The sequence below is a fragment of the Haemorhous mexicanus genome, chromosome 21 (genome assembly GCF_027477595.1).
Source record: "Haemorhous mexicanus isolate bHaeMex1 chromosome 21, bHaeMex1.pri, whole genome shotgun sequence".
Taxonomy (NCBI): Eukaryota; Metazoa; Chordata; class Aves; order Passeriformes; family Fringillidae; genus Haemorhous; species Haemorhous mexicanus.
This window is the reverse complement of record NC_082361.1, coordinates 10,540,275-10,566,538: the sequence shown is the minus strand read 5'-3', so window position 1 is coordinate 10,566,538 and position 26,264 is coordinate 10,540,275. Positions and strand designations below refer to the sequence as shown.

Below are 26,264 nucleotides of genomic sequence, written 5' to 3'. Positions count from 1 at the left end.
CCCATGGGATGTAATCCCAGCCCTCCTCATGCTGGCATGGCTGGTGGTCTCCTGCAGGGCAGACAGGGCTTGGGCAAGGGCTGGGCTCAGCAGGGTGGGCCATAGTTCCCAGCACAGCTCCCCACTGAGGACCCCTGGGCATGGTGGGACAGCACAAAAGATGGGCTAAGACCTGCAGATGATATGATTTTGTCCCAGTTATGTTTTTTCCTGGTAACTCAGCCACTTATGGGGATCCTGGGCCCATACACCCCTCTGTACCTGGCTGTTGAGGCAGCATGCCCGTGGGGGATGCCCCTGGGGAGGATGATGGCTTAGAGATGGATCTGGATTTGCTGATTTCCAGCTCTCCAGCCAGCACCACACACAAGCAGTTAATCCCAGGCCACGCAGAGCTGGCTGCTTACCTGGCTGGAGCAGTGCCTGCCGGAGGGAGGGACATGGGCACGGTTCCACACCTTGCAGGGCAAGCATCATTGCAAAAATATTTGCTGAAAAAAGTGCAGCTCCACCCCGAGGAAAACCGGGTCCGGGAGCAGAGCCCCATCCAGGTTTGCAGCCGGGTGAGCAGGGGAATGAATGCGAGCGGCTGCTGGGAGCGGAGCGCTGCCCGACATCTGCAGCCAGCGCCACCGGGCTCGGCCCAGCACTGCTGGGCTGGGCGAGGCGTGGGGCTCTAGGGAGCCTGTCCGTGGGGGCAGGGAGCACTCTGTGCCCTGGGGGGCAGCCATGGGCTGCCGGAGGCTCCCCGGCCCCGTGCTGGCCCTGCTGCTGCTCCTGCGCCCGCCACCCTCGGCCGCCTGCCCGGCCGCCTGCCGCTGCTCCCCGGGAGAGGCGGACTGCAGCGAGCGGGGCCTTCTCGGGGTGCCCTGGAGCCTCTCGGCCAACACCAGCGCCCTGTGGCTCGGCTACAACTTCATCACCGTGCTGGGACCCCGCTCCTTCCCCCCGCTGCCGGGGCTGCGGCTGCTCAGCCTGGCCCACAACCGCCTGGAGCTGATCCACCCGCAGGCGCTGCTGGGACTCGGGGCGCTGCAGGAGCTGGACCTCAGCCACAACCACCTCAGCGTGCTCACCCCCGACACCTTCCTGCCCCTCACCAGCCTGGCCACGCTCAACCTGGTCAGCAACAGGCTGGAGCAGCTGGAGCCCGGGGTGCCGGGCGCCTTGCCCCAGCTCCGGGCACTTCTCCTGCAGGACAACCCCTGGGTGTGCAGCTGCAGCATCCTGCCACTCTGGCGCTGGCTCAGCCACAACAGGGAGAAAGTGCGAGGTGAGTGCCCAGAGCGCTGTGTCCCCAAGCCCCCCGCCCACTCCATGCTGGCTGGTCACCCTGCCAGGGCTGAGGCAGACCCAGCACCCTGGCTGCCAGCTGGCTGGGGGCTTGGGTGGGCAGTGCCATTGGGGTGAGGTCCCCCAGAAGCTGGCCTTAGGTCATGCCAGCTCCCGTGTCTGCTTGGGTGGACACACCGCTGGGTCTCAGTTGGTGCCCACATTTTGGTTCTGGTCAGCAGCAGGGATTGCCTGGAAAGAAGGGCTGTGCAATGTCCCAGGAACAGGCACCTCGTGCTGGCCCCAGCAGCGGCACCAGTCCTGCCACATGGCACCTGGGGGGGCAAGTGGAGCCCGTGTGTCAGGGTGCACATCGCCGCTGGTCCTTCCAGGATGCAGTGCTTTCAGCCCCTTCCCCAAAGTCTTCAGCAATCTGTTTCTGATCCTGCATTTCTTCCCCCACGAGCCCCAGTGAAAGACAGCTCTGCCAGCAAAGTCTGCTGCCCCCTCCTGCTTGCTTCCCACTTGGATGTGTGACTGCACCTGTTCTGGCTGGGACATTCTGTGCCGTCTCCAGGCTGGCTGCTCACTGCTCCCTACATCTGTCTTTTGGGAGCCAGTCCCTCCCCTTTGCCTGCCCCTCCTACCCTCCTGCCCAAATCCATCTTCCTATGCCCCCTCCAGCACTGTGCCCACCTCCCATCCCACCCCATCCCACCCCGCTCAGGGGACTCCTGAACCTCACTGTTCCCCTTCTTTGTACCCTGACATAGGTGATGTTGGTGATGCTGGCCCCTGTTCTCTTGCCCTGGTGCCATCTGTCCCATGCAACCTGCCATCCCCCTGTCCTTGGCCCCTGCCTTTCCCAGCTGCCCAGTGTTCCCTCCAGCACCGCTTCTCTCTTCCAGAGAAGAGTTTGCTCCGCTGCAGAGCTCCAGAGCAGCTGAACAAGTATCCGATCATGGCCTTTGGGGACGAGTCCTTCACGCAGTGCCAGGACACCTCACTGTCCCCCCAGCAATACATCTCCTCCTTCATCATCGGGCCCTTCTCCTTCATGGCCAGCATCTTCTTCTGCACCTTCCTGGGCTCCCTGGTCGTGTTCTACCACAGCCTGCGCCGGGACTCCCACTGCTGGAGGAGACCCCGCATCTGCAGGGTGCACTGAGGGGCCCAGCCAGGCCCTGCCCTGGCCAGCCTGGGCTCCATCCCTGCCCCTCTCCAGCTCCCTGCACCCACCTGCTGCAAACCCATCCCTGTGGAGCAGCCAGAGGGAGTTCTGTTCCTGGAGTCGCTCTGGGTTCTCTCAGAGTCCCCCAACATGGTGCTGAGCTGCCTCTGCCAGGGGGGAGCAGCCTCTAGCTCGGCTCCCTGCAGGGCACGGGCTGACCAAAAGTGCTCTCACTGTTTAGGGAGGCTCCCCAAGGCCACCCTCAGATCTGCATATCCCCTTCCTGGGGGCATCCAGGTGATCCTTCTCACCTTGTCCTGCCCCCAGTGCTGCCCAGTCCCTCAGTGTGCATTTAGGGTGCCCCATGTGCCTCACTGTGCCTTTAGGTGCAGCCTGGGAATCCCTGTGTGCATCCCAGGACACACCACATTCCTCTTGGTGCCTTTCAGGCCACCCCAGGAGTCACCATTTGCCTTTTGGTGCAGCCCAGGAGCCTTTGTGTGCCTTTTCATTTGCTCCTTGGGCCTTTTGGTGCCCCCTGCACCCTCTGACTGCCTTCAGTGACCCCAGAAGCCTCAGTGCTTTTTTTTCCTGTGCCCTCAGAACTCCTTGAGTTGGCTTTTCCTGCACCTAAATGCCATGTTTGGCTTCTGTGTCCTGGCAGGCATTGTTTTCCTTTTAGGATACCCCAGAGCTGTCTGTGTGCCTTTTGGTGCACCTGAAGATCTCTAGGTGGTTTGGAGCATTCCAAAGCCTCCATGGGGCTGTCAGACCATGCCAGTCCTGTCAGTGTGCTGCCCAAGGACAGGGCTGGTTGCAAAAAGCTCCTTTTGATGTTTTTTTTTTTCTATTGAGTCAGGAATGCTGGTGCTGAGACAGCTCAGCCAACAACCAAGGTCTAGGGTGAGGCAGAAGTTTGGGGTGAGGGCCAGGAAGAGCTGCCACTGCTGTGGTTGGGCAGAGCAGCTGCCAAAGGATGGGAGAGGCTACAGTGGTTTCTCCCTCAAGAACTTTTCCCCAGGCTACAGCTCATCCCCAGCCAAGGTGTGGGGTTAGCTCAGTGCTGGGAGTGGGGACAAACAAGCCCTTTACAGGGGCCCTTTACAGCAGCCCTGGCTGCTGCCTCACCCCCCATCACCCACAAATCGGGGCTGGGGCTGCCCCTGCACCTCCCTGCCCTGCTCCCTCCTCTTTCCTGTGGAAATGCTGCTGGAAGTGCTCCATGAGCATGCTGGGAGGTGGCCTGGAAGGATCTGGAGCTGAGCTCCATGAGAAAGCCACAAGCTGAGGTGACAGAAACACCTTTCAAGGAGAAACAAGAGCCCTTTTTGGCCTGACCTCTTACCCACTGCAAGATGATCAGAGCCACAATGAGATGTTGTGACCACCAGCCTTGTCCACTCCATCTCCTGCCCATGCAAGAGCTGGGACCTGCCAGGGCTGTGGCAGGAGTCAGTGCATCCTTCAGTGGGCTCTTGGCAAGGGTTCAGTGAATCACACATGAATAAACCAGGCGTCACCTCAGTGGGGGCTTGCTCCTGTTTTTATTTTTAAGAGCGAAGCCAGCCCTGTGTGCTGCCACATGGCCAGATTCCTGCTTCCTCCCTGCTGTGGGGCAGGGGGCTGGCAGGGAGCTGCTGGAGGCATCAGCTGCTCCAGTGCTGCCAGCCCTGCACCTGGGAGGGCTGCAGGACCTCTGTCGGGATTGCGTCTTGCCCGTCCCAGGAGCAATCCCAGCTCTCCCAGACCCTCTCTAGAGAGGGCTCAGTTATTCCCAGGAAGGCCTGGGCTTTCCATTTGGAGATAAGACCTTGTTTGCCACCCTGCATGGCCACCTGACCCCTGCTCCTTCCCTCAGAGCATCCTGAAGCTCAGCCCCCATGGAGGCTGGGCTGGAGGTCTCAGCACAAGGGGAAGATGCTGTGGATGGGTGATGTTCCTTCAGTTCAGCCTTGGGTGACCTTCCTATTTTGGAGATCCCTTGACGGACCTCCCTGTGGATGGGCTGATGTGTGGGGACTTCCCCAGTGCCCTCATCCCTGCAGTCCATCCCCTGTTCCCAAAGGCTGCCTTCCAGGAGATGGAGCCCGCAGTGGCAGGGTACAGTTTTCCCCAGGATGGAGGTGGGACAGGGCCAGCTGTCATGGTGCTGGTGTTTGGACAGCTCCATGCTGTCCCTGTCCCCTCTCTGCAGGGCCTGTGCACCAGCCTGGCTGTGCAGGCTCTCTGTCACCTGAGTATCCCAGGATGGGGATGCCCTTTCCCTCTCAGTCTCCTCTATAGCCCCTGGGCTTTCTCCCTCCTGGTTTCTCCATCCCTTCCTGTCCCTCCACTGTTTGCAGACCCTGCCACAGGGTTGGGTGAGGCTCTGATTCACCACAGGGCTCCCCGCCAGCTTTTCCAGAAGTCAGAGACAGAAAGAGGCACACAGCTCTGGAATAAACCACTTCATGATCCAGTCTAGACTTTACTGAGCTCTTGCAAAAACTTGGTATTAATGTAACACTGACGTATAAAGTAGAATGGGTCCGATTTCTCAGCTGGAGCTAGATGAACATGATGGAGCCACAGCAGTCGGTGGGACAATGCTCACAGACCTCAGCTGCCATGTGAAATCCTGCCTGCGGGGCTGCTGCCCGCGGGGGCAGGCTGGGGCCGGGGGTAGGCAATCCGTGCCGCCGGGGCTGGGAACCACGCTGCAGGTGGGCGTTCCGACTGGCAGGAGACGCTGCTCAGCCCCGCTGCCCACGGGGAGGCTGCTCGGGGTGGCCGTGTGGGCCCGAGGGGAGGACGGTGCGGGGAGGGACGGGGTCAGCCTGGCCCGTTCGGTTCCTTCTCCCGAGCTGGGATCTGCTTTCCACGTCTCCAGGTTCAGGCAGACGGAGCGCCGTGAGCTGGGGCCGCAGGGCTGCCGCGGGAGCTGCTGGCAAGCTTGAACCGCAGGTGAGGGTGGCAGGGGAGCCGCCAGCGCTGGCCGTGGTGCCCCGGCAGTGCAGACAGGCTGGGGGGCCGCTGCAGCAGCGCAGCGAGCCGGGACCAGCAGCAGCATCTCTCCTTGCATTGCTGGTGCTGAGGCAGTGTGGAGCTGGGGTAGAGGTCAGTGCAACCATCCAGAGCCATTTCCCGTGGAGAATTCCTGGCCAGGAGAGCTGCTGTGTGAGTGCTACATGCTGGCCGTGGCCATGTCCTGGGGATGTTTCTGTGCAGGAGAGGTGGGAGCCGGGGTCTCGGCTGGCGGCACTCCACGGCTCCGGAGTACCGCGAGCTCAGGGGTGAGGGCTGCAGGGCGGGAGCTCTCCTGCTGCTGCCGGACCACGGACGGGACGATGGGGGAGAGGGGAAGAGGGTCCATCCCCGGCAAGGAGCAGAGCACACATCTTCCAGCCCCTGCGGCAGACGGGAGGGTCACTCGGCACAGCAGGAACATGTGCCCAACCTGCCACACCAGGAGCTGGCTGCTCCAGCTCCGCAGGACCGTGGAGCTCTCCAGGTGGTGGGAGACGCGGAGCACATGTCTGAGGGGCTGTGTGTGCTCAGAAGGCTGCAGCCTGTGAGGTCAAGCACGTGCCTGTGGTCTGGCACCAACCCTTCCCTGCTACAGTGGGAGAGCAGGCACCATGTGCCTTCTGCAGTCCTTTCCCCTTGCACGGAGCCAGTCAGTGGCAATTCTGATCATTGTGGCACTGTTTGGAAGCAATTATCTCTGTACAGTGAAGTCCAAACCTTGTCCTGGTTCTGCCGTGCTTCCTGGGGCATGAGTATGGCAGCAGGCCTAGGAAGGGAGGGAGATATACAATGGAGTCACTGTGTATGGATGAAGGATGCTTTCCTCCCATCTCACCCAGAAGAACCCATCAGTGTCCCTTGAAAGGCAGTCCTGGCTGTGCCTTCCTACTGTGTTGGGTAAGGACTGATGGCCCTCGGGGAGAAGGTCACACCACAGTGCTGACTGAGGGGTCAGAGAGGTTGAGCTGGCCAGTGATGTCGGTGGGGTGATACTGCTGCAACACACAAATAGACAGACAAAGAGAAAGGAGTGTTAGGCAGTTCTGGCACTTGTCCCCACTGCCACTTCTATCCCATGTGTCCCTACAGGATATCTCTTGGGGGTGAAGCAACGCCCTGAAAGCTGCTGCTGGCTGAGGTCCCCTTCCCAGTGCCATCCACGCTTGTGCAGAGGTCATTGCAGACTCTCTCCAGGCACCCTGGAGCTGGGCAGAGGGGACACCCAGGAGCGTAGTGCAGCTTCTGCAGAGTGTGGCTGCCACGTCACCCGCTGAGCCAGGCCCTCTCTGCTCTGGGAGGGCTACAAAACAAAGCCTGTGACTCATCAGCCCAGCCCACGCCTGAACCTGTGTTTGGAGGGTCTGGCTGGGTTTTGGCACCTCTCTGATGCCAGATCAAGCTGTGCTTCGAGGCCAGGGCGTTTTACCTCCTTGCTTGAATGACCCTGCCGTGACTATCCTTTCATGCAGGTGAGATGTGTGGGGTGGTTGGTTTGTGATAAAGTGTGGTGTTGATTGCTAATGTGAAAATACGACCTGTGCTGGGGACATGGTCTGGATTTGGGGTTCTGAGCTCCTTGCAGGTGGGGAGGCTTAGCATGGGAGGGGCCATGGGAGAGCCCTCCTCTGCTGCAGTCCCATCAGCAAGCAGGGGGCAGAGCAGAAATTCCCATCAATGGGCAAGAAAAAACGTCCTTCCTCCCCAGGCAGGAATTTACAGTGGGGCAGTTATTTCCTCCCTTCCTCCTTCCAAACTCCCCTCCTCTCCCAGCTCCACTCTCCAAACTCCACACCCTGAGCTGGAAGCTCTGTCCAGCCCTGCTGTGGGCTGGAGCCTCCTGCACTGCTCTCTGGGGTCCTAAACCGGTGCCAGGGCAGGAAAGGGTCTCTGTGGCTCTCATGTACAGCAGCACAGATCCTCTCCAGTGACACTTTCCCAGCCCTTGCACCACCCTGCCCAGGAGGGCCGATGTTTTGAGGGGCTCCAGGGGGGCTCCTCGGTGGCGGATTTCACCTGCCCTGCTTTGGTCAATGGTGGCTGTGGCCTTGCCGGCAGCTCTGGCACTGTGGCTACCCTGTGTGCTGCACACCCTGCCTCCTGCCACCCACCGAGCCTTGCAGGGGCTCCTTGGGGCTGCCCTGCCCAGCCCGGATTTGTGCTTCCCGGGACCCCTCGGTGGGAGCAGCTGGGGCAGGGCCGGGAGCCAGCGCGCTCCCATCTCCAGTGCCAAGATGGGACACGCTGACACCCAGGGAGCCTCTCAGGGGATCACCCTGCCACTTAGGGCACTGGCTAAGATTCCAATGGAGCCTCTGGGAATTCCTGGCCATAGCCTTGCCTTGCTAAGGAGCAACAGCTCAGCCATTGCCCATCAGCACAGAGAGTCGCCGGGAGCATCCTGATGTTACTCTGCTGCCCTGGGGGGAGCTTTTTGTGGCTGTTCAGCAGCCCACCAAAAAACACCCCTCTCTCCTGAAATCGGGTGCAGCCACCCCCTCCTCCTGAAAAATTTGGATTCCAGCTAAATGCAGTGTTTCCATGGCAGAGCTGCTGAGAGGTGTGTGCTCGTGGGATGGAGCTTGACTCCGGCAGGGAGGAGAGGTGACTGGGAAAGGGGAGAGGCTGTGACTCACTGGTGAAGTAGAAGGAGGAACTGGAGATACAAAAATGAATGGGTAGAAGAAAGGTCCTTTGTTAAACATCCTGCCTGATGTGAGGGGGGTGGAAGAAGCGGAGTGTGCCTGTGTGAGTGCGTGTGCCTTGGTGCACGTGTGCATGTGACTGCTGTGGTGGTGTAGCAGGGCAGGCTGGGGCCTTCTGGCCTCTCTGCACAGCTCTGGGGGTGGGAAATGCTAAAACAACCAAACGAAATGGGCAATCTGGCCAGAAAAATTAAAATACAAGAGCATGGCTTTTGATTTGAAAGCATATCTCCTCCAATCACAGAGTTATCACAGGGTAACATTCTCATTTACTTTTTTTTTTTTGTGTGTAAAGTTCATGCATGCAATTTTAATAATAAAAATTAAAATTAAAATAAAAAAGGAAAAGAAAAAAAAAGCAAGAAAACGATCATATCAAAACTATGTTAAAGTAGGACTAATGCTAGAAGCACATATCAATAATTTAAGGTAAATTACGTTACAGGGATGGTGCAATAATCCCCAAACCAAACATTATAAAGCCAAGAAATTAATCAATATTAACCATAGAAGAGACTCAAACATGTTAAGGTATGGAAGTGAAGTGAAGGCACCAAAAACTTTAAATGACAACCAGGAAGAAAATATAGACAAGAACTTAATGTCTTTAAAAATGACTTCAACCTAACTGGGCTCATATGGTAGTCCCTGGCTGGTGGAAGATTTTCTGGAAGAATTTTAGTTTGTTGTTGTGGGTTTTTTTCCATTAAAAATTAGGATTCCAGCTAAATGCGATCTTGCTGTAGAAAATATCAACTTCCCTTTAGGAAAAAAAAAAAAGTTGTCTTTGACCTACTTTTGGTTCTTTTGGGCCAAAAACTAGGCTCTTTCTCAGCCAAGAAGCGTTTGGCTTTGGGACAGCTGATCCTTCACTGAAAAGGTGACCTTTTCCAGGAAGCCCCTCGGTTGTTGCCCAGCTCGGGCACCATCCCCACGGCGGGGCGGTGCCGTGGGCCGCGTGTCACTGCTGTGTCACGGGGGCTGGGGCTGGCAGTGTGGCTCTGCGGGGGCTGGCGATGCGGGGGGCTAAGGGACCTGTGCACCTCGATCGTGTCTGTACGCAATGTGCCGGCTCGGAGGTGTCTGTGTGGTTTATGCGTCTCACATGGCGTCTGTGGGGTTGCAGTATCGTGGGTGGCTGCGATGGATGGACACGTCAGCTCTGCCAGTGCTACTCGAGTTGCAGGAGCTGCCTATGGGGAACACATGCATCTCCTCCTGGGGCGGTGGGGATGATGTGCCGCGGAGAGGCTGTGCAGCTCGGGTGATGGTGGGCGCTAGGACGTTCAGAGTGGGGTGGAAGCTTCCCAGGGCTGTCTTGGCTCCATGGTGCCAGCCTGTCTCTCTGGCACTCCTGAGGGACCATTCTGCAGGGCTGCAGAGCAGAATCCATTTTTAAAACTCCCGACAACGGAAAGGAAAGAAGCAAGGCCGCCAGGTCTGCGTCTTTCTCTTGCTAGCCAGGAGAGCCCGCGGGGCTGGGGTCAGCCTGGCCTTCCAGCCCCAAGGGCTCTCCAGCCTTGCCCATCTAAGACCTGGTGTGGGCCCGCAGCTCTGCTGAGCATCATGAAAGAGAGCACCTCGCTGCTTTCTCGTCTTTACAAGGACCCCAGGCAACGTGCCCCAGCATGCTATGGACTCATGGGGCCTTCCAGCAGGAGGGTGTTGGGGTCTCTGAGCCAGGGCTGCTGCATGGAAGTGGAGGTCACCAAGCACAGGCTGTGACATGAGCTGGTGGCAGCACCCCGCTCCCGCTGGCTGCTCACCCTGCAGAGCAACCAGCAGGTCTGCCCAACATCACCACAAAGCTCGCTCCACCACGGACCTCCTGCCATAGCTGCTAGCCTCCAAGTTGGCCATGCTGGCTTGGATGTTCACCCCATCGGCCTGTTCTTGACCCAGCTAGCCCACTTCCCTGGGGAACGTGTCCTGGGACTCTGTCCATGGCACCCTGTGGCAGGCAGAGCATTGTGACGGGCTTCAGAGCAGTGGGGAATAATTGACCATGCAGCTACCCCCAGAGTGGTGACCATGTTCTGGGATGGCTGGGGTCATCTCCCTCCTCAATTTGCCCATGAACAATGTACCAAGAAGAGCATGACTGGGACCCAGACATGGTGAGCCCTGTGTTGTGCTGGATCCCAAGGAAGGGGAGAGAACAGCTCCATTGCCAATCCATGGGACCTGTGGTGCAGATGGGCACTGGGCCTGGTCAGCTCAGGGCATTGGGGCAGAGAGGGCTGTGGGCTGGTTGGTGTAGGATGGTTACCACACCATGGAGCAGGATCAGGATGATTCCCTGAAGAAGGAGCAATGTGGGGGTTACCAGGGGTGCCACACACCAGCTGCCCCATGTTTCCTGGGTTCTCCCCTCTCCTCTTGCTCACCGGTGGCACTGGTTTCCCCAGGTGCCCAGGGCACCATCATGTTGCTGCTCTCCCAGGGTAGGACTCCTTGGTTTCCTAATTGTGGAGTAGTTCAAACACAACAGAACATGGGGGTCTACTCAGCACATGCAGATCTTTCTGCATATTTTTCTCCCCTCTATTTTCTCTGCATTCTACTTGTCCCTCCTCCTCACTCTTGCACCACCCCCTGCACCACCCACCCCATCTCTGTCTCCTCTGCCTCGGTCCTGGCTCAGGCCACAAAGACACACCCTGTGAGCTCCCTGCAGAGCTGCCCAGGGGGTGCAGCAGTGGGGAGAGGGGACCCCAGACATGGGGGCATTACTGGGACAAGGTGCCACCCCGGGAGCACAGAAGCAGCACAGGAGATGACAGGGATGCCCATCTTCCCTGGGGGTACAGATGATGAGTGGGAAGAGTGTGGGTGTTCCCCCCGTGACTTCCAGGCTTCGAGGTGACAGTGAGAGGAGCACTTTGTGTGACATGGTGGCAAGCGAGCCCGGCCGAGGGCTCAGCTGTCCCCAGGGCCTCGTTCCAGGGGTGCTCCAGGAGCTTCTTGGTATGGAGCCTGCGCTGGTGTCAAGGGTAGCCTCCTCCATTTCTCACACACAGCCGTGGCCCCGAGACCCCCTGCGATACCACATGCTGTCCCCGAGGCGCCCAAGCCTGCGGCCGGGGACGGGCCACCCCGCCACGGGGGCCACATCTCCCCGCGTTGCCACCGTCCCCCCGTCCCCGCTGCGCCTCGGGCAGCCTGGCGGGGACCTGCTCTGATCAACCCCGGCACAAAGCCGCCGGTCGCCCCGGGGAGGTGATCTTGGCAAGCCCGGCGCGCTAGGAGGTCGGGCAGCAAAACGCAGCGGGCGCTGCCACACGAGACAACAGAGTAGCCACAGTGCAGAGTGTCATACAACAGACGGCGACATGCAGAGGGACACGGCTCAGTCCGACAGACCAACAGCCCAACCTGACGCTGAAGTGTCTGAAGCTCCAGCACGAGCAGACACATTTGCACATTTGGAAACAGCTGGCTTTAGAGGCAGCAATTTGGAAATTTTCTCTGGTTATGTGAGAGCAGCGGAAAACACAAGTTTGAACCAAGGCTGGGTCTTTAACAACCTCCTCTTTGGAGCCTTTTAGTCTCTTTTCTAGAGCTGCATTACTGCTGATGATAACCAGAGACAGCTGTCACTCCTGTGCGAGGACTATTCCGAATGCTAATTGTCACAAACAAAAATCACATGTAGAGAGTGTGACACGCATGGCTCTTGGTGAGGTGACACAGTGCCCAAATTAAATCAGGGTGATTGTTTTTAGGCATACAATGACAAACAGGTACAGGAACACTTAGGAACAGAAAAAAAAAAAGAAAAAAGAAAAAAAGAAAAAATGTCATCAGTTTCAAGAGGTCAGCACCGGTAAGGTGAGCGAAGCACAGAGAGGAACATCAGAAATCATCCAGGCAAAAAGAAAACAAAAAAACAAAACAAAAACTCAGTTGCATCTCCCAACTCATCACAGGACTCCAAGCCACCTCCTGCCTGCCCTCCAGGATCCCAGCATCCTTTCAGGTACACGGGATGACTGACTCACTGACTGACTGACTGACTGGTGACGAACATGAGCTATGCATGTACACTGGCAGCTTCGGGATGGGTGTGTGGCAGTCGATGGGATGGCAGAAGAGAGAAAGAGAGAGAAAGAGAGAGGGCAGAATTGTTCTTCTTCCTCTTACCGTATCCTTGGAGGACCTACGTCTCTTGAAGCTGGAGGCCAGGGTGGAGGTGATGGACCTAAAAGTGGCTTTCTTTTTAGGGTCAGGTTCTGCTCTACCACTTTTTCTATCCTAAAATGAATATGTATAAGTAATTAGATCTCTACTGTGTTGTTGGAAACTCTAAATCTATTTGAATACTGCCCCGTGTCATGGCCTTCATTTAGGTGAGAAAGCTACTGGAGGTGTTCTGCCGCTCCCAGTCCTCCAAGGGCCTCCGTGACCCAGGGCTACGGCACAGCCACCACACTGCTACAGCTACGGGGGGCCGGCCTCGCGTCTGGAGCGCTGGGAACCCCTCTGGGAGGCAGCCCTGCTCTCCTGATGTCTGCAGCCAGGCCGGCACAGCTGACCTCGCTTCCTGGGGATGCTCTGCCTGGCGCTCTGCCCCTTGCTTCCACCGCTAGCCTGGCTGGACCGAGACGTGAGATGCTGCACCTACCACTAAAAAAAAAAGTGCTCAGGGCCTTTTCTGAGGCTGAATCCTAGTGCCACAAGAGAGAGAGAGGACTGCATTGAAAGAGAAGTCATTGTATGAATATTCTGTAAAAAAAATGTGTTCAAAAATTCAAATGATGCAGTTGTGCAAAGCCGAACGTGGTTGTTGGTGGTGGTTTGGTTTGTTTTCCAAAGTAAAACAGGCTAAAAAACAAAAAGGAAACTGGAAGAAAAAGAAAAGTAAAAAAAAAAAAAATACAAAGGAAAAGAAAGGGAGGAAGCAAAGCGTTAGTGCCATGATGTCGTCGGGTCGGGATGAACTCAAAGAGAAACAGAACTGAAAAATGTAGGCATTGGAGTTAGCGAGTCGGACCTGGTTGGCGCAGGCTGGGAGCACCAGCCGCCATGGTGCGGGGGCCGCGGGCCGGGGGGCCCGGCCGCGCTCGGCGCCGGGCGCTGGCAACGAGTCCTCCCCAATTGCTTTGGTGCCAATGAGTGTGACCTTTCCGACGGGGGACGGAGTGACCAGGTCTGGCTCTGCTACCGCACGGGGGTAACCAAAATGTATCCCGCTGGTGCGTAGAGCATGCTCGGGGATACATTTGCTCCTCCTTCTCAGTTCTCTCTTTTGCGGACATGCACAAACGGAAAGGAAAGCAAGATGAATGGAATGAAATGTCTTTTTCTTCCATGGCATCTCAGGAAATAGCCATGGCAAAACTGTGATCCCAAAAACCATTATTTTTGTTTGTTTGTTTTAACAAATAAATCTTTCCACTTGCCTACCTTCTAGCAATGTACCAGATACTAGTGCTCTGACGTTTCCTCCTGTGGAAAAGTCTTACAATGTCAAACGGCTCTTTACCATGAGGCTGTTTACCCCCACAGGGCAGCATGCTTTGCTCACAGTCCCACAGACTCTGCCCAAGGACCCAGTGCAGTATTTTCTAGAAGGTTGGCAAGTGAAAAATGGCAGTGCGACTAGTGTGCTCTGTCCCAGCAGCCTTAACCCCCTCGGTACTGCTGCTTTTTGGAAGCAAAGAAAAAAAAGGAAAAAAAGGAGAAAAAAAATTGAGAAATGGCTTTTCCGAGACTCTTTCCGGTGAACTGAACCCAGTGAGCTCTCAGGATGCAGCAGCCCGGCCTTGTGCTCCCCTCGCTGCTCTCGGGCAGCCCCCCCGCAGCCCCAGCCAGCGCTGCTCCCCAGGGCCCCGCCGGGCTCCTCGGGGCTCCCCGAGCCTCTTTCTCTCTCTTTGCCTCGCTGGCTCTGCTCCAGGCGGCAGTGTCCTTTAGCCACCTAAAGGAGCTCTCACTCTGTGAACGCCGCTGCGCTTCCCCAAGGGAAAAACCAGCCTGGGCAACTCAGACAGAGTCTCCAGCTGCCCTACACTGGGCTCAGGGGCACTGTGGGGCTCAGCCCCAAAAGCAGCAGGGGAAGGGAATTGTGAGGCTGGTGGCCCACAGACATGCCCATGGCTCAGTGTCACTGCCAGGCACCTCTGACCCTCCTGGGCTTCCCTGCCTGAGCGGCACAGAGATGTTCCAGCAGCAGGAGAAGCCTGGGAGAGCAACAGCCCCATAAAAGGAGACCAAGGGAGGCTTGGCACTGACAGGGACCGGCACTGCTGGCTCCTGTGTGGGGGGATGTCCTTGTCTCCAAAGGACAAGAGCACGCACCACCTCTTTTTGGAATTGGTCCTTTTTGGAATTGGTATAGCAAGGGCTACCACGCTGCTGCAGAGCAGGCAGGGAAGGGGAGGTGATGGAAACTATCCCTGGAGCATTCCTCCACCTCAGCGCCAGGCAGGGATGGTCAGTGGCAGCAGGCTGACCTTCCCATCTGCTGGTGAGTGTGGCTGCAGCCGGGCTGCAGGGCAGAACCTGCAAGGAGCCCTGCTGGCACTGCCTGCTCAGCCAGGGCAAGGTGTGGCTCTGGCACATGGTCCCCAGCAGAGCAAAGTCCCCACCCTGAGCTCCACTGCGGGTGTTTGGGCCAGGCCTCTGCCCTGTTGGAGCTTTGCTGGGAAAGACAGCATCAGGCAGGGGCAGCTCCTGGGGAAAAGGCAGGGACACTACCCTTCAGCTTAACAGGCACCGAGTTAACCCAGCTGGAGCTACGGGGGGCGGGGTGGGGGACAGAGGGCCCCATGCTAATCCACAGCTCTGCATTCACTGATTTGGTGAAGGAATGGAAAACGCACCTGGTGGAGATTTGCTCTAAAAACGGTTTGTCCTACCTGCAGGTTTTTTCTCCACACATTAACGGCCGCAAACGCCAGCTGCATCTGCTTCCTCCGCGCGTCCTTATGCCTTTTGTAAGCTATCTCTATGAATATTAAAAATATCCCGGCAACAATACCTCCAGCCACCAGCATAAACACACCTGAAATAAGCAGGAAAGTTACAGGGGGCAGTGGAATTGCAACATGACCCCTCATTTCTTCTGCATCATGCTCAGTGATGGGAGAATCTGCCAACCCGGGGCCCCCCCGCCATCCCCCCACAGTCCTGGAGGGCCGGGAGGGGAACACAGCCTGGGCACCTGAGGGGTGTCACTGCCAGCTCTGGGAGGGCACAGGGCACTGACCCGCAGCGCTGATGGGGACAGGCACAGCAAGCCCCAGGGCACACCCCATCCCCAGGACCTTGGGGCCATTTGCACCAGAACCCAGCCCTGGTGCTCATCATGAAGCACAGCCATGCACAGAGCTCTGTGCTGTCCTTGGATGCCTGCAACCCTTGGGGCTGACATTTCTGGAGTGGTGTCTGAGGAGATGGAGCAAAATACCCCTTTTCTCCATTGCCTGTAGCTGGCCAGCAGTGCTAGTGCAGATGGGGTCCCATCCCACACCTCTCATCCCTAATCACTGCATTGTCTGGCTGTAGGACCAGCAGCACCACCTCAGTGCAAAGGGAGAGCCTGTCTCAGGGTTCTCACAGTCTTTGCAAGATGAAAACCCCTCTCTATCAATTATCCTTGTTCTGGCCCTGCCCAGGGTTCCTCGGGACTGGGGGACTGCCCCTGGCCTCCAGCTCCCTCCTGCAGCAGGGCTCTCACTCACCTCCCCCGAGGTGCTGTTCTCCTCTCTGCACTGGTGCCAGCTCTGATGGCACTGTGACAGCCACAGTTCGGCCAGGGCAGAGGGAGGGGAGCCATGCTCACACCACAGCCCCATTGGCAAGAGGGGCATCCAGGGAAGGCGGGGGAAGCTTTGTGGAACTGTTCTGAGCAAGGTGGGAATGGAGCCCACCTCAGCAGCCTCCCAGCACTAGGAAAGCACAAACCCAGAAGAAGCAGAGATTTGGCCTGAGAGGAGAGCCCCAGGGAGGATGTCTTGAGCAAAAGCAGGCCACCCAGTGAAGGGGGAGAAAGAGGTTTGCAGAACAAACCTGCCATATTTTCAAAGGTGAGTGTTGCTGGGGCATTGCTACGGGAATCACACTCTTGATACCTCACCCAAGTCTTGTCCAAATCCTCCATGAAGCCGTTCTCGTGAGACCTGCAAGAACAAGGAGACAGGACAGTGTAGTCACTGGGGACCAGCCACAGGCAGCTGGGGCACACAGTCTTTGTGCCTTCATGCCCTCCATCCTAGGGCTCTGGGCTTGCCTGCACCACCTAGCACAGGAACCAGGGATGTGCTGGCTGTGTGTGTGCACCTTTGCACAGGTGTGTGTGGGCTGTCTGCAGGGGCTGCCAGCACTGCGTGGGCACACACAGCAGAGTGCTGTGAGCAGGCACCCACAGCTCCCCACTGCCCCTGGAGCAGCTCTGGGGTAGTGCCTGCTGCCAAAAGAGCCACGTGTAAGCCATGGGGAAGGTGTGCTCCCAAGGAAGGATGGAACTGTCAGTGCTCCAAGAGCTCTTGGAGAAGGCTGCAGGGAGTGGACATGAACCACATCTACCAGTTCCCTCCTGCATGGTTCCTCTGCTGCCAGGGCCACTTGGAGTCCAGGCAATGATGGACCCCAGTCCTTTCTGGTGACCCCCAGCACCCTCTAGGCCAGGGCACTGCTGCCTGGCAGCTCCCTGCAGTGCACAGTGAGGGCTGGGACATCCCAGCAGCTCAGTGTCACAGCTCGGTGTCACAGCTCAGAGTCACAGCGCAGTGTCACAGGTCAGTCACAGCTCAGTGTCACAGCCTGGGAGGACACAAGCCATGTCCTCACAGTACCTGTCTGAACAGCTGGTGGGGATGGAGTGGGCACAGAGCACACATCCCACCACAGGCTCCCTGCACTTTCCTCCCTCTTGTTCCTGGTACACCCCCACCACCTTCCTGGGCCATCTGTAACCCTGGGCTTCCCCACCCTCTCCCAGGAGGATACTGAGGACTCCTGTAGCCTCTTCAGGCTTCTTACATGGTGGTCACAAGTCCCATCTGTCCTGCTGCCACCTCTCACCATGTTAAGATCATCCCACACAGGGTCCATGGCTCCCTGGGTCTTGCCCATCTTCTACATCCTGACCATTCTCCCTCAGGCCTTTCACCTCTGCATCTTGGGCAGGACCCTTGTGGCTCCTGACCCTGTCTCTCCTAAAAGGAATCTCCCAGGACTCCCTCCTTTCACTTGTTCCTTCCCTGCTGCCTGTTTCTCCACCGTGACATTTTTCTGTCTGCAATGAGCGTGGCATTGCCAAAGTAAAAGAAGGAAATCCCTTTTCACCCATATTATCAGGCTGACTGTGACACCCCACACTGCAGGTTAGTGCTGCTGTAAAAGCCTTGGACTCGGACATATCCCTGTGTAACAGGAGTAGCCAGAGCTGAAAGAAAAGAGCCCTGCATGACCAAGCCAAGGCAATGAAATGCTGTGGGACAGGCTGAGCCTGAGGGAGGAGCGGGGCGATGGCAGCACCCACACCCTGCTCACACAGACCTGCTGGATGGCCCTGCTGCTCTCTGCTCGCTTTGCCTACGGCCCTGGCTGGCCCTGACCCTGCTCCCTGCCCTGCTCTGCCCTCCCTCCAGCTCCCTGCTGCTTCCCCAGCCCTGCGAGCTGGAGCTGAGGCTGTGGGTGCCCAGCCCAGTCACTCAATGTCCCTCTGTCAGGGTGGAAGGGCAGCCCCCAGCACCCCTGCCCCCGCAGAGGTCTGGGCGGAGGCTGGCAGTGCCTGGCACGAGCAGCATTTGAGGCAAGTCCCTCGCCAAGAGCCATGTACAGACTTGAGGATGGCCAGGGAGACGTTCTGCTTCCAGGGGCTGTCCTTGCGCATGCCGATCCCGAAGCCGGAGCGGAAAAAGAGCTCCCCCGTGGTCACCAGGTCACACTTCTGGGAGGCCTCGAACTCCAGCACCGCCGAGTCCCAGATGAAGGCGTGGAGCTTGCTGGACACACAGGAGGAGGGACGGGTCAGGCTGGGCAGCCGAGCTCGTCTGCAGCCTCTGTGGGAGCAGCGAGGGTGCCCCCAGCCCTAACAAACACTGAAGCCACCCAGCCTTGCACTGAAGGAAGAAAAGAGGCCAGAAAGGGAGGCCATGGCCAGGGCTCCCACTGTGCCACCCCAACGCAGAGCTTGTGCTCCCCACCGAGCCCTGGGACACAGCAGGACTGGGCAGATCCCACCCAGCACCAGCTCGGAGGTCCCATCAAGCCGTGCTTTGGCACTGCTCCCTCCAGCTTTGTCCTGCTTGCTCCACCCAGCTGCAGGTCCCTGAGGCCCTTCCAGCCTGGCCAGGCAAGGTCTCTCCCTACTCACTTGTCCCTCACTGCCTGGATTGCCTCGGCAGCGCTCTCGTAGTTGTGCTTCTCCATGTGCCGGTACATGGTGCTCAGCTCCACCTGCCGTCGGAAGTAGATGTCCACAGAGCTCTGCTTCACCGTGGCGTAGATGAACTTATCCGAGGGGTTGCGCAGCTGGAAGGCAAGGGCGGGGCTCCAATGTTTTCCGTCCTTCACCAGCAGAACTTTCTCACCCTAAAGCTCTTTCCTAATCTCCCATCTCCTTCAGGGACCTGTTCCCTAGAGAAGACCTTGATCTCCTCAAGGTTGCCACGGGCAGTGAATGCTCTGGGACCGTGGTGCTGGGGCAGTGAATGCTCTGGACCATGGTGCTGGGGCAGTGAATGCTCTGGACCATGGTGCTGGGGCAGGGGATGCTCTGGGATAGGGACACAGTGGCACTGAGGGTGCAGGAGGCCCGTGGATGCCATGGGTCTGGCAGTGCTGTGGGCAGGGCACACAGCACAGTGTGGGATGCTGTGGGTCCGTGCTGCTGCAGGGCACATTCCTTCATGCCTGGGCTGATGAGCTGTGGCTGTGTCCTTGCCAGAGCAGGAAATGGATTTGAGGCATATGGAGAGTATTGACCGCACCGCAGGGACAATTTCATTAGTTATAACTCATCCATAATGAATTGTTTCCTCATTGGGCAGAGGAGGCTCTCCAGGAACTGGCAGGCATTTTGACTGCAGACAGGCTATTTCTGGACAGGTTGTCTTCCTGCTGATCCCTGCCCATGTCTGTCCATTCCCACTCAGGGTAAGGGCTCAGACTTATCAGCACCAGCCCAGGCAGAGCTCTCTGGGTCTGACCCCCCCAGCACAGGTCACAGCTGTGGTGAAGCAGGGCTCTAGGAGCCACAGGCCATGTGATAGGCCCCAGGGAAGGGGAAAGCAAGTGAGGGGTTGTTACCCGGGGGTCGTTAATGCCTGTGATCCTCTCCTCAGGTCGGTCTAACACCAGGAAGGCTGCCAGGTTGGCAGTGTATGAAGCCACAATGATCATAGCAAAGCCAGCCCACACCATGCCGAGGATACGGGCAGAGAAACTCCGGGGAGCACCTGCAGGGAGAGGGGAGAGATCAGTGGCGCCACGAGGGCTTGGCTTGGTTGCCAAAGCTGTGTCAATCCTCATGAGCCCAATGGCAGCTGCAGATGTGCACCATCTATCTGCTCTGCCAGCAGGTGTGCAAGGAGCCTCTGCATTGCCACAACCAAAAAAAAAAGCCTCCAGCTCCTTCCAGGGCACGCTGTGTGCCACCCTGAGAGGGTGGGTAACCCTGGGCAGGGCATCCAGCCCAAGTTTCCCTGCCCTGTTTCCCATCCGGTGCTGGGGCTGGCAGGAAGCCCTGACAACTGCCACAAATGTGTTTCACTCAGCACCACCAAATCTCCTACCAGCCTGCTCCAGTGAAGGCTCAGGGAATGAGGTCCCAGATGGACCATGTGAGAGGGGGAGGCCGTGGAAGAGGGCAGGGGCTTTCCCCCAGCCTGCCCAGCTCAGAGCCTGGGCTGCAGGGCAGAGCAGTCCTGCTGTGAGCTGTGACTCACCTTCTCCAATGCCAGAGTTCAGCAGGACTCCCCAGGAGAACCACATGGCTGAGGAGAGAGTCAGGGCATCTTCTTCCTCCTCCTCACTGTTTACTTTGAACCGGCCAAACGGGCTGGAAAAGAAGATGAAGAATCCTTGTCATTCCCCTCACCCTGATTCCCAGGGCTCCCCACTGTGCCCTACATGTCCTGGTACAGCCCTGTGTCACTCATTCCTACAGACCATGCCTGGTCCCAGGCAGCTCTTCCCTGTTCTGTCCCAGTGCCTGGCACACCCACGTGCTGACCTGCATCCTTCACTGGCTCACACTGCTACTGGTGCCATCACACTCTCTGCAGACCAGAAAGATCATCTGACCCTGGCCAGCTCAAGCCTCTCCCACTGCAGCACAGAGGGCTCCCTGCAGATCAGCCATCAAAGCCTCTGGGCACAGGGCTGATGCAGGGACAGGTGCTCTCAGAGGAGCTGCCACAGGGCCAAGGAAGGCCAAGAGGAAATTCTCTCAGAGCCCAGAAGCTGACAGTCCCCTTGGTCAGGTATCTGCACAGCACCTGCTCTGACAGGTGTGTTCCCACATCCCCACATGATGGGTACCCCGATATCCACATCCTTAGCTTAGGCAGCTAGAGGGGCCAGGAGCCTCAGCCCAGGGCTGGTGGGGCAGAGCAGGTGGGTCAAGTCCCTGTGAGAGCCCTCAAAGGGCTGCAAGACATGCCCAAGCAAGGCACCCAGAGGACAGTTCCCAGGAGCACCTCCCTGTCCCCTCCAGATCCCGAGTGGCCCAAAGTGCACTCACCTGAATCGGTCTAAGAGGTACAACATCACTGCCACCACGTGCACAGACAGCCCCACCAGCAGCCAGAGCGTGCTCTGGAAGGGCTGCATGAATGAGTCCAGGGTGCTGCGGGGGATTTCCTGCACACAGGAGAGAGGGAACAGTGCTGGCAACCCCCCCAGCTGCACCCTGCCTGCCCGGAGGGACCCACAGGGGCCAGGCCCTGCCCCAAGCTCCTGTTGCTCAGGAAGGGTCAGGTTGGTGCAGACAAGAGCCTGCATTAAAACCAGCAGCCTGGAGCCTGGAATTTGCAGGGGCTGCTCTGGGCACTGCAGGCTTGGGGACGGGCACCTCCCGTGCTCTACAAAAGCTCCCACCCAGAGCATACCTTCTTCACGAGGATGGTGAGGCCCTGGTACTTGAAGGGCTTGGAGAACTCAATGTACTGAGCCCGCTCGTTGTTGATGGTAAGGGGAGCCACAATCATGTCAGCCTGGCCGCTCAGCAGCTCCCCCATCATCCCGTTCCACTCCTTCTTGTTGCTGTTGTTCACCTGCCAGGAAGCCAAGGCTGGCTCAGACCCCTGCCCTGGCACACATCCCCCACCAGCCAGGACCCTGCACATTTTAGGAATCCTGAATTGCCCTTCCACCCCACCCTGCTCAGGAGAAGGGCGTGGGGGTGTTTCAACACACGATACAGGCAAAGAAAGATCAGAGGCTGCACAAACTCACCCTCTCTTGGGTACCAAATTTACCATCAGCCACCAGGTGAACCTCGTAGGTGAAGTTCATCACGCCTGCCAGGCGGATGAGCAGGTCGATGCAGAAGCCGTAGCAGCACAGTGCCACGGTGGGACGGCCTGGGGGAGGGACAGAGGGGCCATGAGTGGGGACAGCCCAGGCCGGGGACCCCCACAGCATCCCCCTGTCCCCAGGGAGAGCAGCCACCCCACGGCTCTGGCTCCATGTGGGATGGAACCACGTGATCCTTCAGGGCCACCTGCCTGGCCACCCTCTGACACTGCCTCCAGCACTGTGGCTGTGGGCAGGCTGGGGACAAAGGAGTCCCCACTGGTTCCTTTGCCATGTCCCCATGAGGTGGGCTGAGAGGGGGTGCTGCCCCCCACTGAAGGGCAAGGAGAGGGCTCAGTGCATGTGCTGGAGGAGTCCTGACATGAGCCCAGCAGGCTGAACACAGCCCAGGACACAACTCTGGGGGGATGTTGTGCACAGGAAGGTGGGATGAGCCAAGAGGATGCCCTTCAGGTGGATTTGGGCAAGCCTGGCAATGCTGAGCAGCTCCCACCCCACACCAGGTGCTCACTCCTGATCCTGACAGAGTTTCTGTGTGAGTTTGAAACTGGTCCTGTGTCAGTGCAGCACGTGCCTCAGGGTCCTTGCTGCTGCTGGAGATCAAGGCAGAGAGAACTGGAACATGTCAGGAGACAGAAATTCAGGATGCACTCCCTCAGAGCTGCCCTAGAGCCCATCCAGAAGAGAGACAGTGGGAAAGAGTCTGTTGGGCTCAAACCCCTGGATCCCAGGGCCCAACTCCTGCACAGCACTGCTGTGAGGCTGAGCTGATGGCGGGGGGGCGTGGTGTGTCTGGGGGCCAGCTGTGCCTTCACCTCTCTGTGCCTCATCCTCTGGGCCTCCTGTGTGACTGAGCGCCCTCCCTGGGACTCCTTCTTGGAATGGCAGTCCCCAGCAGACTCAGTTACCTGGGATGGTCTCATTGGGTCCAGTGCAGAAGACCTTTTTGACAGGATCTCCATTGATGGTGAATTCCTCCCTGCATGTCCCATCTGCCTGAGTGGGCTTCACATACACAAAGGGCTCTTGGTGGATGGTCACAATCTGTGAGGTGAAGCACAAACACCCTCTGGTCTGTATTTCCCTCCAGAGCTACATTCCCATGGTGGGAGCTGGGCTGCCCTCCCCACACAAGCCGTGGTGCCCTCACCAGCTGCCATCTCATCCCAGCAGCTTTGGCATGTGGAATCAGAGAATCCTCTACGCTGGAAAAGACCTTTAAGATCATGAAATCCAACTGTTAACACATCATTGCTGAAATGAACACCAAGAATATTTGCTTTCCCTGCACCCAAGGTGAGGAGTGTCCTCCTTCATGTGACCCTTTCAGCTGAACCTCAAAATCCCTTTCCCTAATAGGAGACTGATGGGAGACACAGCCAGGACTAGTGCCTGGAAAGTGGCTCCAGACAGTGCCCCAAATTAATGCAGGTGTTTCAGTCCTGCCCTGGACCTTTCAGAAAAGCAGCAATCACAACGTACCCATAGCACCTCTGTGGGGACAACGCTGCCAGTGGGAATGGGATTTCCCTTGCAGGACAAATGAACAGTGCAACAAATGAATGGTCAAACTGGTAAGATCAGCCTGGCCAGAGTCCAGTCACTAAAGTGGAATCCAGTCACTGAAGGGGCTGCTGAGTGACACTTAGAGGAAGAGCATGAGAAGCAAAGCAAGACTGGTGGGACCTTCTGCCAGTGTTACCTCCAGCTTCTGGCCATCAGCTCCTCAGGGATTTCCAGAGTTCAGCCTTGCAGCCACCAATCCGCCCACCCTTCACAAGAAGGTTTAATCTCCTTTTGGATCTGTTTCCACCTGGTCTCTGCACTGTCCAACAGAGCTAAGCCATGCCAAAGGAGCCCATCCTTGTATTTCTCACAAATCTGCGACAGGTGTCCTCTGGCTCCCATGAGAAATGGTGAGCACCTTGTTCCTCCACCTTTCCATGCTGTTTTCTCTCATATCCACTTCCCACCTGTCTCTTTCCAAACCCAAGGATGCCTGATGCCCTATCTAGATTTACTCCAGCTGAAAGTTGTGCTTTGAACATGCTCCAGATTTCTCTCCCATATCCACTCCTGGCCTTGCAAATGCTGCTGCCAGCTGCAGAGCAGCCATGGAGGTGGGAGGCAGATGAAGTCACTGCCCAGCCTGCAGAGAGCATAGAAGCTCTGCCCCTAATGCCATTTGCTCTTACCTTCAACTTGGTTGACATCTGATAGCCTTGAGGTTTCTCAGTTTCCCCACCTGGCCAGATGATCTTCCTGTCATTGGTCAGGACCTGAGATGGATCCCAGGGGAAGCAGATGGACATGAGGCCAAGGTGGACACCCCGTGCCAAGCCCTCCCCACCCAGTCCAGGCCCGCACGTACATTGCTGCCATTGTAAATCCCAACCTGGACCAGTTTCCGGTTCTGCAGGTTCATGATGCTGTAGTTGGCAAATTTCCTGTCCCCGTCCTCGTTGAACTCCACCCGGCCGGTGACACCTTCTGAGTACTTGGATGACATCAACACCCTAGAGAGAGAAACACAGCTGGGACAACCTAGAACACCTGCCGTGCTCCTGAGACACCTCACAAGGCATCAGAAAGGCAAATGCTTCCTCTCAGTTACCTGCCATAGCTCACTACCCTGTACAAGTCCAGCCAAGGCTACCTATGGTCTATTCATAGGCCTGTGGTCATCCCCTCCTGGTGGATGGAATCTGTTTCCCAAATGTTCTCTGCCATATCTGCTGTCATTGTCCCTTGCTCTCCACCAGATCAGTCCCACTTCCCTTTGGAATGATCCATCCACAGCACCAAGGACACTTTCTTCTGGGGTTCCTTGGGAGGTGTGCCCGTTGCTACAGCTTTGGTGCTGTGCCTGGCATCTGCCCATCCCAGCCTGGCCAGTGGCCCAGGCACACACAAACACCACCAAGGAGAGAACCAGCCCCCAAACCCAGGAAAGGTGATAGCAGAGGGATTGCCTGAGCCACTTGTGAAGAACATCTTTGACTCACTCATGCCAAAGACTGTCTCTGCAGGGGATGCCAGAAATGCCTCTAAAACCATCTCCAGGCCTTGCAGGTCTCATGCTCAACAGAACCCAGGTCTGCTGCTGCACCAAGGCCCAGCCCCTGTGGCCCCAGCAGCTGCAGTGATGCAGGAATTGGGGTCTGGAAGCGCATGCAGGACCTGCTCATCCCCCTGCCCTGGCAGCAGCTCCCACAGGCACATGCTACCATCTGTGACACTCCAACCTCCACATCCACAGCACCAGGATTTGCTACAGCCAAGGGCAGCCTGTCCCATGCATGGACAGCTCCTGCCACCAAGCCCTGCGTGCAGCACTGGACCCATGCCACAGCCCTTGGAATGCTCAGTAGGAAATGTGTCAGCAGCACTGAGATAAAATGGGACAGAAATATCCCCCTACCCTGACTGGGCAGAACCCCCCTCTCTCCCACTTCCACCCATGGAATTAAGCTCCAGACTGGAGGAGGCCATGGTCCCCAGTCTTCTCCTCCTAGAGTCATTCCCTGCCCACACATCCCAGCTGTCTAGGCATTGCCCAGGGTAGCATGGGTTGACAGGGTGAATTGGTGCCAGGCACCAGGATGATGCCTAAACAGCCTGGGAAAACTGGGTGCCATTGCCTGAGCCTGTGTCTGGGAGAGTTATTTAGGTGTGATGCAGCCCTCACATCCAAATCATGCAGGACAATCCAGGCAGCCTTGTGCCACAAAGCTTTAGTGGCCCTGAACAAAGCCACCATGTCCTCCTGCACCTTTTCCACATGCTCCCACCTTTTCCAGCTCTCCCCCACCAGGTCTTCTGCTCCCTCCAGCAGGACCCTTCCCCCAATACCTCTTAAAAAGGGGTCCCGTCTTCCAGATGTTGGTGTTGCCCACGCAGCCCCGCGGTGGGTCTGTGATATTCTCCTTCTCGAACAAGTCATGCACGGCCTGGGCCACCACGGCGACAGCGTCACTGATGTGGGCTGACTCGTTCTTGCCGTTGATGAGCTGCAAGCCGATCACTCCTGCCGCGGCACAGGGGAGGCGCTCAGCTTCCCCGGGATCGCCGACTGCTCCAGCGCCAATCCCGTGCCCAGCTCTTGGGACGGCGAGCACATGGCTACGGGCTGGCACCCCGGCACCCCGAACTCCATCCCCAGGGCCCTGCCCAAGCCTTCCCGGGTGACAGGCAGCTTGTCAAGCCGCAGTGACACGGATTCGGGGAGCGGCAGCCCAGGGTGGCCGATGCCGGGTCCCCACGCAGGCGGAAGGAGCAGAGTGCGGGACCCTCCGCTCGGGGCCAGCACGGCACCGCGATCCGCAGCCCGAGGGGTGCCGGGGAGGGCAGCGCCGCTGATCCCCGCCGCCTCGGGGCCCGGGAGGTGCCTACCGTCCGGGGCGTAGCGCAGGGCATTGCCCGAGATCTCCCGCTCCCCCACCAGCCACACGTAGCCCGAGCCCGTCATGTTGAGCATGGCTGCTGATCTGTACACCGTGGCCGCGTCATCCTCGCTGCAACGACACAAGGGACCGGCCATGGGGCTCCGGAGCCGAGGATGCGGCGGTGCCGCCCCAGGTGCCTCCGACTGCGGGGCAATGGCTAAATCCTCGGTGCAATGGGACCCT

At 57.9% G+C, this 26,264-nt stretch overlaps 2 protein-coding genes across 8 annotated transcripts in view; one reads left to right on the top strand and one right to left on the bottom strand.

Annotated features, from left to right (window-relative positions):
• The first annotated feature begins 493 nt into the window (after positions 1 to 493).
• LRRC26 (leucine rich repeat containing 26) lies at positions 494 to 12,929 on the top strand. Of its 3 annotated transcripts, none has more exons than XM_059865276.1 (3): positions 494 to 1,273; positions 5,313 to 5,386; positions 12,501 to 12,929. In XM_059865276.1, exons 1-3 carry the CDS (start codon positions 580 to 582, stop codon positions 12,738 to 12,740), a joined length of 1,008 nt encoding a protein of 335 aa, XP_059721259.1. In that variant the 5' UTR covers positions 494 to 579; the 3' UTR covers positions 12,741 to 12,929. The 3 variants fall into 3 exon arrangements, with proteins under 3 accessions (XP_059721259.1, XP_059721260.1, XP_059721261.1); XM_059865277.1 differs by lacking the exon at positions 12,501 to 12,929 and adding an exon at positions 5,522 to 12,237; XM_059865278.1 differs by lacking the exons at positions 5,313 to 5,386; positions 12,501 to 12,929 and adding an exon at positions 2,181 to 3,967 and having other exon boundaries at positions 508 to 1,273.
• Positions 4,879 to 26,264, bottom strand: part of GRIN1 (glutamate ionotropic receptor NMDA type subunit 1) — a 38,107-nt gene continuing 16,721 nt past the window's right edge. The window contains exons 5-20 of one of the 5 annotated variants that reach the window (XM_059865274.1): positions 26,029 to 26,150; positions 25,489 to 25,663; positions 24,008 to 24,152; positions 23,832 to 23,915; positions 22,545 to 22,680; positions 21,556 to 21,683; positions 21,210 to 21,374; positions 20,843 to 20,961; positions 20,046 to 20,158; positions 19,408 to 19,556; positions 18,473 to 18,630; positions 17,940 to 18,101; positions 16,162 to 16,271; positions 15,009 to 15,154; positions 13,145 to 13,396; positions 4,879 to 6,444 (exon numbers count right to left, since the gene is read on the bottom strand). In XM_059865274.1, coding sequence (XP_059721257.1) covers positions 6,376 to 6,444; positions 13,145 to 13,396; positions 15,009 to 15,154; positions 16,162 to 16,271; positions 17,940 to 18,101; positions 18,473 to 18,630; positions 19,408 to 19,556; positions 20,046 to 20,158; positions 20,843 to 20,961; positions 21,210 to 21,374; positions 21,556 to 21,683; positions 22,545 to 22,680; positions 23,832 to 23,915; positions 24,008 to 24,152; positions 25,489 to 25,663; positions 26,029 to 26,150 — 2,233 coding nt within the window. In that variant the 3' untranslated portion in view covers positions 4,879 to 6,375. Of the gene's footprint in view, positions 9,527 to 12,126; positions 12,406 to 13,144; positions 13,397 to 15,008; positions 15,155 to 16,161; positions 16,272 to 17,939; positions 18,102 to 18,472; positions 18,631 to 19,407; positions 19,557 to 20,045; positions 20,159 to 20,842; positions 20,962 to 21,209; positions 21,375 to 21,555; positions 21,684 to 22,544; positions 22,681 to 23,831; positions 23,916 to 24,007; positions 24,153 to 25,488; positions 25,664 to 26,028; positions 26,151 to 26,264 lie in introns of those variants that run through there. The other 4 variants (XM_059865273.1, XM_059865275.1, XM_059865272.1 and 1 more) reach the window with 4 other exon arrangements.

What these genes read in the sequence shown, in the direction of transcription:
- LRRC26 (XM_059865276.1), top strand. Translation starts at nt 580, where the DNA reads ATGCGAGCGGCTGCTGGGAGCGGAGCGCTGCCCGACATCTGCAGCCAG. An exon ending in CAACAGGGAGAAAGTGCGAG is followed by an intron (nt 1,274 to 5,312) that starts GTGAGTGCCCAG and finishes CCACGTCTCCAG; the next exon opens with GTTCAGGCAGACGGAGCGCC. An exon ending in CTGGCAAGCTTGAACCGCAG is followed by an intron (nt 5,387 to 12,500) that starts GTGAGGGTGGCA and finishes GCCTTCATTTAG; the next exon opens with GTGAGAAAGCTACTGGAGGT.